Here is an 11,050-nt window from a genome sequence, read left to right on the forward strand (position 1 = left end):
GGAGGCCCCGGCCGGCCCGGGCCGCTCCGGCACTTCTCTGGCCCCCCCTCCCTGGGAGGGCGGGCAGGCGGGCCGTCAGAGTAGGCCGGGGCTCGGGTCTCCCGGAGGTCCGGAGAGCAGGGTCGCCAGGCCCGGGTGCACCTGCGCCTGGAGCGGCCCGTACTCCACCAGCTCCCCGTCCACCGTGAGCATGCCGCGGGGCGTGAGCGGCTCCAGGCGGAAGGCGCGGACGGCCGCGTAGCCCAGGTGCGGGCAGCGCAGGCCGAACTGCGCCCCGCGCTCCATGGCCAGGAAGAGGCGCAGCAGCGTGGCGCGCGAGACGCCGGCGCGCACCCAGCACAGGTGCGCCAGGCCGTCGTCGAAGCGCGCGTGCGGGGCCGCCACCAGGTCCGCACTCAGGTGGCTGGGGGACATGGCCAGCACCAGCACGAAGTCCTCTTCCAGCGTCACCCACTCGGGGGGCAGCGGGCTGCCCAACGGAGGCAGCAGGTCATCGGGGGGACCCCGCGGACAGCCCTCAGGGGCTCCAGGGGCGGGAGGCGGGGGTCCCGGGGGCACTTCCGTGATGGGGGACCTGGGGGGAGAGGGCAGCAGCGGGTCTGGGGACAGGGGCGCGTCCCCAGCTCCTCCCCAGTCTCCCACCAGTTCCGGGCTCCTGCCATTGACCGTGAGCTCAGGCAGGGGCTCCGGGGAGCCGGGGGAGACCAGGGCAGGCTGGGTGAGGGGCAGGGGCAGGTCAGACACCGAGCGGTGCAAGGGGGAGTGGGCCACGGGTGGGGCCGGGGCTGGGGCCAGGGTCAGCTCCGACTTGGCCCGGGGCAGGCTGTGCGCAGGGTTGGGCAAGGCCGAGTCCATGTCGGCAGGCAGGTAAGAGAGGCGCCCCGGGTAGGTGTGCAAGGCCGCAAGGCCCAGCACTGTGCCCAGGGTAAATCGGGCATTGCCCAGGGCCCGGAAGCGCTCGCTCTGGATATCCACATCTGACACGAAGCCCCAGGCCACAGCGAGGAAGGAGAAGCAGCGGGTTCCGGAGGCCAGCGTCACCGAGAGCAGGTCGAGAGGATGGCTGCCACCCCGGCATAGCAGCAGTGTACAGTTGAGCAACAGGTCTATGCCCATGGCCGGCTGGAACCTTCGCAGCCACCGCATGGGGAAAGAGCAGAGGGGCTTGGCTGAGACCAGGCAGGCAAGGGGAGATGGCACATGGTCACCTCCAGATTTTTCAGCACCTGCTGTGGGCCTGCTGGGAGTCTGGCACTGTTCTTGCTACTAGGGAACTGGGGGTGTGGGTTGGGGGTGGAGCTATCCATTGTCCCAGGGAGGCTTCAACCCTTAATTCACCCACCCAGAGGAGCCCCACACCTACCCCCCAAACTGGTTCAGTGCTCCAGCCAGCGCATTGCCCGAGCCACAGGGGAGGACGCCCACAGGCATCTTCACAGCCTCCTTCCAGTCAGGGCGATCCAGAAGCCCATTCAGCACCTGGAGGGGGTGGTGTGAGACCACCTGTCCAAGTGCCGGCCCTTCAGGGCTCAGGTTAGGGCAGGGAACTCCTACACTACCTCGTAGAGCAGCCCGTCTCCAGAGACAGTGACAATGCCATCCCACTCGCTCAGTTTCAGCCCCTGCACCAGCTCCCGGGCGTGGTTCTGTCGTTCTAAAGAGGCGTAACACAGAATCAGGCAGGCTGGCAGGCTCCCTCTAGCCTGCAGCCCCCACCTCTCATCCTGGCTGTCCTTACCTGTCTGTATCAGGTTGAAGGACAGCCCAGCTTCAGAGATCATGGGCAACACGTGGTTCATACACTGCTGCCAGGCCAGGCCACGCCCCCCAAAGGGATTGACCAATAGGAGCAACCGTGGTCTCCTAGGTAAGAGGTCAGGGGTAATCTCTGTAGGGGAGGGGGAGAGAGAGGTGTACAGAGGCCAGAGACCCAGAGCCTGCTGACACTAAAATTTTTCTCCCAGCCCTCAACAGGCCAGGCCCTGGGGCCTAGGTGTGCCACTCCGCCCCTCACCTGTCTCTCAGGTGCTGCTCATGACAGGGTTTGAGTGTGAAACCCAGTGCCCTTTGAACACACTAGGGAGAACAAAGGAGCCATCTATCCTCAGACACCTGATACTTGGATCAGGTCTGTCCTGGTGTGCCTGAGGAAAGCTTATTTTGCTAAAAGCCTTCCCTGACCCTCCACAGCCTGGGGGCTCCTGGGGTACCTATTCCCCTTGGGTCTCGCTCAGAACTGTCTGGATCTCGCTTAGTACTGCCTCAGAGACACGTCACACAGACAAAATGGGGGAAGCCACCCTAGCTGCGCATCTCACCCCCATCCCCGGGCAGCGGCACTCCTCGGAGCAGACACTTGAGGGCTGTGGTCCAGCGCTGGGCCTCAGCCCGGTTCTCCTCATAGGTGGCCGCCCCATCTACCAGGAAGGTGTGGGTAGTTCTGCGGCGGCCCCCACGCCGGCCCTGTGGGTAGGTGTAGATGCAGAAGTAGGCTGCGGTGTTCGAGGCGCTGCTGCTCTGCAGAGTGCAACATCCAGACACCTCGGCCAGGGGCACCAGGCCACCCCGGGGTCGTGCTTCTGGCTTTGGGCGCAGCTGCTGGATGTGCAGGGCCTTCAGGGTGAGGGTGAGGGCCACTCGCCGTCCACAGGCTGGGTAGGAACCAAACTCGCCATGTAGGAGAGGGATGCTGGCAGCAGATGGTGGAGCCATGGCCTCAAGCCCTGTCCAGAGGTGCTGCTAGGCCTGTGGCTGTAGCTCCAGGTCAGCAAGTGCTCCAGCCTCTGTGGGAGGAGAATAAGGGTCAGCATCCAAGACCCCCATGACAGGTGGAGGGAGGGACAGGGCCTGTGGATACAAGATGGCAGTACCAGAAACAAGAGAGACATGGACGAAATGCCAGCATCCCAAAGGGCCCAGAGACCTGGGCATGCAAACAGATATTCATTCCTTTATCCCTGTATTCATTATTCAGGGTCCTCTGGGCTAACCATGGTGTTAGGGCAAACACAACAGGAAACAAAGCAGACAAGAATCCCTGCCTTGCTGTGGCTCAAGCGGTAGAGCATTAGTTTTGAGCTGAAGAGTGCAGGGACAGCGACCAAGCCCAGAGTTCAAGCCCCACAACTGACCAAAAAAAAGAAAAAGAATCCCTGCCTTCCCTGGATTTATATTCAAAGCAGAAAACAGAAAACACTCAAAATAAGACACAAGAGCATGTCTGGTTATTACCCAATATACCTTAGGTAACAGAAAACACTCAAAATAAGACACAAGAGCATGTCTGGTTATTACCCAATATACCTTAGGTGGAGAATAAGGCAGAGATTGGATAATGGGGGCATAGGAAGTGCACCCCCAAACACACACTGAGTCATCCGCAGGTGGAGAGAGTAATAAATAACCCTGGACAGGCAGACACAGCAAAAAAGCCTGAGATCATGTTGGGGAATAAGTATCTCACCCCAATGAGAAAAGCCACAGCATGAGAGAAGAAGGGATGTGACAGAGACCACCCAGGGGGGTCACAGAGAAGCCACATGCCAGTGCTGGAATAGGGCAAGGGACAGAGAACTTGTCTCTGAGCACTGACCTGGACGTTGTCAGCCTGATCTTCAGGGAGAGGGCAGGAGGCAGAACAGAGGTCCCTTTCTCCAGCCCTCTGCAAGGCTTCTTCCTCTCACCTCCTTCCAGCTCAGTTCACCTTTGTTCCCTTCCAATGCCCTGCCTCACCTACTCCTCACCCTAGAGTCCAGCCCCCCTGTCCCTATTGCTCACTGGGACAGCTGCCTGAGACACGAAGCCATCTGTGGACTCATGATTAGCAACCAGCTCTGTGCTGTTTGCTAGGGCAACTCCCTGGATGCCCAGGTGTCTGCCTCACCCCCAAACACACAATGCCCCCCCCCCAATGGAGACCTTAACTCAGACTCAAGCACAACGCCCTAGATGTTATCCATTCCTGATCCTGGCTTAATCAATACCTGGGACCCCAGATCTGAGCCTGGACTTCCATCCACTGGTCCTTAACTCACAGACCTAACTCTGTCTCCAGGCCCCTCGGTCGCAGGCCTGGGTCTCCATCCCTAGGTCTTTGCGTTGCAACCTATATTTCCATTTCCCACCCGAGCATTCCCCAGTTCCGAGAGCCCACGTGTCCGCTCTTCTTGGTCCACCAGTGCACCCGACTCCGGTCCCTGCCCCCATCCCCACACCATCCTCACAAGCCGAGTCCTCCTCCAGGCCGGGCCCCCCAAGTCCGCACAACCGCCCCCAGCGGACCTAAGGGTGGGGCGGGGAGGGTGTGCATTCTTGCAGCCAATGGCCGTGTGGCCAACCTGAGATGCACCAATGAGAACGCGCGGGGGGCGGGGCCCCGCGACTCACGAGCTTGGCGCAGGGGGCGGCTACCCGAGCAAGAGAGAAGGGGGCGGGGACTCTTGCACCGCCAGGCCAGCGGCCATCATAAGTGAGGGCACACGCGCAGCCGGAGTGGCGTCACAGGCCCGCGGACAGCACCGCCGGCGCCTTCTTTGTTGAGGGAAAGCTCGGTCACGCCTCACCTCCACCTCCACCTTTCCATCCATTGAGTTTCTAAGGTAGTGAGTGGGAGGTAAAGAATCCTGGCAAAGACCCGGGTGAATGGGAGCTTTTACATTTTAGGGGCAGGGTAAGAAAGACCCAGGACCACAGGGTCAGCCAGACCCAGGGAAGGGGACTGGAAGCCTAGTCCCTCTCCTTCCCTCTCCCCACCCTCCAGGGCTGGGATATGAACTCAAGATCTACTAGCCTGCATGATGAGATTGAAAATAAACACGTCCGAGCAGATCTAACATCAGACCGAACTGCAGGAAGGCAAATGTGGCAAGGAAGAGACCAAAAGTGGAGGTGTGGCTCACATGGTAGGGGAAGTTCATTCACTTCTTGCCAAAGACAGATAGCTGGCTGGAAACCTACAGGAGCCACAGATCCAGACACGTGTCAAGCATTATGCAGACCGAAAGGAGATAAAGCAATGGGAACTCGGAGTCCCCAGAGAAGAAAGGTTAAAAACCCCCGAACCAAAGAGGCTGAGGTTCAGATCCAAAGACAACTTACGATGAAAAGGGATCCAAAAGTTAGATAACAGTTGGAAGAGAAGGAGGAGGCTTCCAGCCCTGTATGGCTTATGGGAAGCCTCCACCATGGCTGGAAAATGGTGGAGAAGAAAGCTATTCACCTGCCTAGAGATGAGCTAAAAGAACCATCACAGTTCTGAGCATTTCAGATGGACGCTTACCTGGTTCTGCTGCTCTTCTGATTTAAAGTGTCCACTCTGTCCAGCAGCAGGACCTCCTTTGCCCTTCATCCAAGGCCATAGGAGGATGGTCTGAGCCAGGAGTAAGGCCTCACTGTCCAGGCCTGTCCTCCAACTCTGTGAAGGAGATGGGAGTTAAGATGAAGCATCCAGCAGATGACAAAAGATGCTGCTACACTCTGTGCCAGAGACCATCAATCACAAGCCCATCAGATTGCTAATTTTAAGAAATAATTAGTATGTACAAAACACTGACTTCAACATTTTTTATTCTCTTGTGTAACCCAGAAAACTACCATATATGAGAGTTGCACTAAAATTTTTTCTGGACACAGGTGGCTCACACCTGGAATCCTAGCTACTCGGGAGGCTGAGATCTGAGGATTGGGGTTCAAAGCCAGCCTAGGCAGGAGAATCTGGGAGATTCTTATCTCCAACTAACCTCCAGAAAACCGGAAGTGGCTTCACTGTGGCTCAAAGTGGTAGAGTGCTAGTAGCCTTGAACAATATAGAGCTCAGGCGCAGTGCCCTGAATTCAGGGCCTGGAATTCAAGCCCCACGAACAACCCCTCACCCCCCCCCCAAAAAAAATTCTTCCAAATAAGGAAAGAACACAGACTCACCTAAGATGACACCACTAAGTAGAGGGGCGGGGAAATGCAGAGCCAGGACCTGCTTTGTTCATTTTAGTGACAGCCTAGCACTGTGTTTCTACTTTTCCCTGGAGCTTCACTCCACTTTGAAATCAGGAATAGGCAAACACCTCAACTACTTGAGCCACACCTCTGATCCTTTTTGGTATAGTGCTTCTGCAGATAGGGTTAACTCTAATCCCCAAATCTGCTACCTCTGGTTCTGGTGTAGCTGGGATTACATATGTTCAACACCACACCACGTTTGTTTGTTGAAATGCAGTCGCCTGAACATCCCCAGGCTGACCTCAAACCAGACTTCTACCTCTGCCACCCATACAGGTGGAGTTACAGATGGGAGCCACCACGACGGTCCCGGAGGCGCTTGTTACCCAACCTCTCTCCACCCCATTTCCCACTCCCGGGCCTCAGCGTGCTTTGTCTGCACCCTAGTACCTTGTATATCCTTCACATCGAAAGTGCTGGGCCAGTTGAACCTGTCGGCCTTAAAAAAAAAAAACAAAAACCAGTCCCTCCCTGAGGGGGGAAGACTGAGGAAGGATCAGGAAACAGGTCGACTGGGGGGCAAAAGAGAAGCAGAAACCCAAGAGGTGGAAACAGACAGAACTACAGATTGAAAACTGCAGCAAGGCGATCTCCGGTTAGACATTTAGCAGGACTTCCAGAGCATCGGAGGCGCCTACTAGTGCGAGAGAAAAGGCAGCTGTGAACCTAAGGAAATGCCGGAAGCCTCGGGGTGAAAGGTTTTTCCAAGGCCCCGCCGGCCCCGCCTCCTCACCTCCACCAACACTCGGCCCGCCAGGTCCTCCCGGAGCCACCGAGAGGCGGTCGGGCCAGAGCGTCGCCGCCCGAGGCCTCCTAGCTCCACGCATCTCTCCAACTCCCGGACTAGATCCCTTTTTCCCGGAAGAATACAGAGAGCAGACACTGGAGCAGGGCCAGAGAGGATCCTGACGTGCGGCCCTTCTATCCTCGACGTCGCGCTCTTTTTCTCCTCTCCCCCCCCCCCCCTCCTTCCCCTTTGGTTGTTCCTCCGCCCTTCTAGCGAGAGCCTCCCACTTCACCATAGAGAAGGCCGGCTGGTGGTAGAGTGTCGCCTCGCGCTTGTGTGACGTCACGAGCGCGCCGCGCGCCGGGGGCTTTCCCCCGCCCACTCCGGCCCCGCTCGCTCTTTCCGCGTCTGGCTGAGCAGGAGGCGCCATCATGGTGAGCATTCTTTGCGGCGTTCACGTCGGGACCATCTGCCTCCATCCTCTCTGGTTTGGGTCTGGGGAGATGCCCGAGGGGTGTTGGGGTTCTGCGGGTGCCCGGAGGAAGCGATTGCCGAGACCAGAGGGATTCCTGTGCGACCCCGGAGACTGTGAAGGGGTCGGAGCCGCAGCCTCGGGCCTCCTGCCGCACCGGTGTCATCGAAGCGTTAAGACGCCCGAGTGATGGACCCTGACCCGCAGGCCGGGAGGTAGCCGAGCCGGGGTCCCGTTCTGGGCGGCAGCTGGCGTTTGCTAACTCTGCCCGGAACTTGTATTAAGTCCTTAATCTGGAAGTCTCGGTCCCCGGCCCGCCCTGGCCGTGTTTCTTCACGGGGCTCGGCACAGCGGGATCGGTGGCCGCAGGTGATGACCGTCTCCTGGCTTTGTTCGTCTGTGAGGAACAGACTGGGAGGAACTGATCAAGTCCGGTTAGCACTTAAAATGCGGGGTCAGTGGGCACTGGCGATGCTCGGCGGGGCGGAGCCGGGGATGTCCGGTGTGGGTGAAGAGTTGAGGGGAGCAGATGCGCGATGTGTTGGAGGTGATCGTGAGGTTTGTTTTCTTAGCCCCCCAAGATACTTGATGAGTGCGATGCTGTATGTGCAGTCTCTTGAAATGTAATTACTCCAGTAAAGACGTGGTGCCAGTTGTTTTGAGACTGACATCGCAAGCTGGCTTTCTAGGTGATTGGAGTGGGAGGGGGCAAGTAATAAAGTTTGTTAGTGCCAAGGGCTTTACACTTTAATCACATTTCCACTTGTAACACTTAGCATGTTGCAACTAGACAGTGTATAAAGCACTTTTATGGTGGTGAATAGGGCCCTTGTGTTAAAATGTTTCTCCATGCTGGGCTGGGAAGATGGCTCAGTGGTAGAGCGCTTGCCTTGCATGCATGAGGTCCTAGGTTCGATTCCTCAGCACCACATAAGCAGAAAAAGCCGGAAGTGGCGCTGTGGCTCAAGTGGTAGAGCGCTAGCCTTGAGCTGAAGAGCTGAGGGACAGGGCCTAGGCCCAGAGTTCAGGCCCCACTACCAGACCCCCCCCCCCCCCCCAAAAAAAAAAAAAGTCTCACAGGGGCTGGGAAGGTGGCTCAGTGGTAGAGTGCTTGCCTGGCATGCATGAGGCCCTGGGTTCAATTCCTCAGCAGCACATACACAGAAAAAGCCGGAAGTGGCGTTGTGGCTCAAGTGGTAGAGCGCTAGCCTTGAGCTGAAGAGCTGAAGGACAGCGCCCAGGCCCAGAGTTCAGACCCACAACCGGACCCCCCCCCCCCCCCCAAAAAAAAAATTTCTCCATGCTGTAACATGTAAATGTTTGTTTGGTCTCCTTTTAGATAGGTGTGATGGGCCTGGGATTTGAGGTGCTATCATCATTGTTGGGGTCCCTGCTGGGTTTTCAGGATAAGTGATCATTGGGGGTGTGATTTGCCAAATTCAGAATTGGGTGCACAGTTGTCCTTTCACCCCCACAGGGAGTCGACATCCGCCACAACAAGGACCGCAAGGTTCGGCGCAAAGAACCCAAGAGCCAGGACATCTACCTAAGGCTATTGGTGAAGGTGAGCTTGGGTCTAGATCTTTGGGCAGGGCTGCCACAGGTGCCCTTTCTGCAGGGGTACAGACTCCTGTAGCTCTGACCCAGAGCTTCAATGCTTGACCCTCTTAAAGGAAGGAAGGGACCTGAACCCATTCCGTCCCTCAGCCTGGGGTGGGGGAACCAGGCAATCCCAGCTAGCTTAGGGTTGAGCTTGTTCTCTCTTCCTTCCCCCACCCTTGCAGCTGTACAGGTTTCTGGCCAGACGAACTAACTCTACCTTCAACCAAGTTGTGTTGAAGAGGTTGTTCATGAGTCGCACCAACCGGCCGCCCCTGTCCCTGTCCCGGATGGTGAGTGGCAGGTCCAGAGCGCTGGAGTCAGCCCTAGGGTGCAATCGGAGGTCTGTAGATGTCTGCTTTGGCAGGTGGCTTTGGTTCCTCTCTATAAGGTAGTGATGGCCTTTGGGGCCACATTCGAAGCCTTTATAGTTGGACAGTGAAGGTTTATCATGCTGTCACCAGTCAGAGCTTGGAGGATTTTCTAAGCTAGACCTGACTCGAGCTTGTCATGGTTTGGGGGTGGATGAGCCTGTCCTAAGACGATGGGGTTGAAATGCCAGGGCCACTCACCTTTTGTATGTCCCGAAGATCCGAAAGATGAAGCTTCCTGGTCGGGAGAACAAGACGGCTGTGGTGGTGGGGACCGTGACGGATGACGTGCGCGTTCTGGAGGTGCCCAAGCTCAAGGTGCAAAGGCTCAGGCTATCCCTCAGATCTGCAGCTGGTGGGCATCACCAGCCAGCTGGTGGGGTGTCTTGTAGGATTGGATGGGGTTGTCGGTGCTAGGGGTGGGGGTCCAGGCACAATCTCTCCTCCGGTACAGAACTGCTGAACAGCACTAGCTGTAGAGCCTGTCGTGGGTTCCAAGTGTAGGTTTTGCCATTTGGTCCTTTGGACAAGACTGAATTACTTCTGCCTGGCTTTCCTGATTTGTTGCATGCTTGTGGGTGGGAGGGGACAGAAGCTTCCACTTTGGATTGCTGGCCACAGTCTGAGTGAGCCAGGTTCTGCTCTTCCCGGGCTGCTGACCCCTGCTCATCTTCCTCAGGTGTGCGCACTGCGTGTGACGGGCCGGGCCCGCACCCGCATCCTCAAGGCTGGGGGCAAGATCCTCACCTTTGACCAGTTGGCCCTGGACTCTCCGAAAGGCCGGGGCACCGTCCTGCTGTCTGGTGAGTGGTGGGTGCCTGGTGGTTGGGGCAGCTAGGCACCAGGCCCAGATCCCTGCTTGGCTCATTATTTCTCCTCACCCAGGTCCTCGTAAGGGCCGGGAGGTGTACCGGCACTTTGGCAAGGCTCCGGGAACCCCACACAGCCACACCAAGTGAGTATCTGGCCTTCCTTCCCACCTCTCCACACTGGCCAGCGGGGGGCAGGAGGGGATGACTGCTGGGGTGGCACTGCCAGGGCTCCATTCTGTGTCACCTTTATCTCCTGTTGGGTGGACTTCCTCTCACACATTTTCTCCCACAGACCCTATGTCCGCTCCAAGGGCCGGAAGTTCGAGCGTGCCAGAGGTCGACGGGCAAGCCGAGGCTACAAAAACTAACTATGGACTTTATCCCATTATTAAAGATATTTTGGATGCCATACTCGGTTCTCCCGTGTGTTGATGGGGGTCGGGTGGTCGGGTCAGGTTTGGGGACTTGGCAACAGCTCAGGTGAAGAGGGGCCTCACAGGATTTCTGCCAGTGGGTGGGGTGTCTGCTTAGTGGGGCCTCACCACACCTGCTGGACCATCTGGCCATTAAGGATCAGGGCCCACCTCTCTAGGTGTCAGGTGTGCCTCTACTTCCTTGTAGCTGGCCCCACCTCTCCCTAGTTCTCCCTTGCACTGTAGGGGGTATGGGGGCAGGACAGGCCCCGCCTCTTAGGAACCGTCAGTCCCTCCCTTTGCCCTGTTTACCCAAGGGGCTAGGCTTCCTTCCCCTCCCTGCCTAGGAAGGCCAAGGCTCAGTTGCCGGAGGAGCCACAGAAGAGGCAGAAGATCTCCAGCCCCTCTTCCTTAAGGCAGGAGATGGGGGGAAGCAGGTAGAGCCGGCAGGCTCAAGGCCTGGCTCTCTTCCGGTCACTTCTGCTGGGCCTGGAGCGCAGTGGAGGAAGTGAAACATTGGACTGTGGACAAGAAGGGCTTGGCGGCGTTGGGCAGGCCAGGAATCTGCCAGGTGGAAGATGCCTGGGTGGTCTCCGTCAGGGCACACCTGTGTGTGACTTTCCTGCAGCACTGGGCCGGACCTGAGCACCACCCACCAGACT

At 57.8% G+C, this 11,050-nt stretch overlaps 2 protein-coding genes across 4 annotated transcripts; one reads left to right on the plus strand and one right to left on the minus strand.

Moving 5' to 3' along the window:
• Positions 1-20: 20 nt before the first annotated feature.
• Positions 21-5,366, minus strand: Sphk2 (sphingosine kinase 2). Of its 3 annotated transcripts, none has more exons than XM_042700039.1 (6): positions 5,279-5,366; positions 2,319-2,783; positions 1,739-1,888; positions 1,560-1,654; positions 1,364-1,479; positions 21-1,129 (listed from the first exon to the last, which is right to left on the minus strand). In XM_042700039.1, exons 2-6 carry the CDS (start codon positions 2,710-2,712, stop codon positions 76-78), a joined length of 1,809 nt encoding a protein of 602 aa, XP_042555973.1. In that variant the 5' UTR covers positions 2,713-2,783; positions 5,279-5,366; the 3' UTR covers positions 21-75. The 3 variants fall into 3 exon arrangements, with proteins under 3 accessions (XP_042555973.1, XP_042555975.1, XP_042555974.1); XM_042700041.1 differs by lacking the exon at positions 5,279-5,366 and adding an exon at positions 4,154-4,228; XM_042700040.1 differs by lacking the exon at positions 5,279-5,366 and adding an exon at positions 3,593-3,710.
• Positions 5,367-7,051: 1,685 nt separating this feature from the next.
• Positions 7,052-10,386, plus strand: Rpl18 (ribosomal protein L18). The gene is made up of 7 exons (XM_042700046.1): positions 7,052-7,155; positions 8,671-8,757; positions 8,978-9,085; positions 9,383-9,481; positions 9,843-9,966; positions 10,049-10,118; positions 10,268-10,386. Exons 1-7 carry the CDS (start codon positions 7,153-7,155, stop codon positions 10,341-10,343), a joined length of 567 nt encoding a protein of 188 aa, XP_042555980.1. The 5' UTR covers positions 7,052-7,152; the 3' UTR covers positions 10,344-10,386.
• The last annotated feature ends 664 nt before the right edge of the window (positions 10,387-11,050 follow it).

Source organism: Dipodomys spectabilis, unplaced genomic scaffold (genome assembly GCF_019054845.1).
Source record: "Dipodomys spectabilis isolate Male_0828 unplaced genomic scaffold, ASM1905484v1 ptg000266l, whole genome shotgun sequence".
NCBI classification, from domain to species: Eukaryota; Metazoa; Chordata; class Mammalia; order Rodentia; family Heteromyidae; genus Dipodomys; species Dipodomys spectabilis.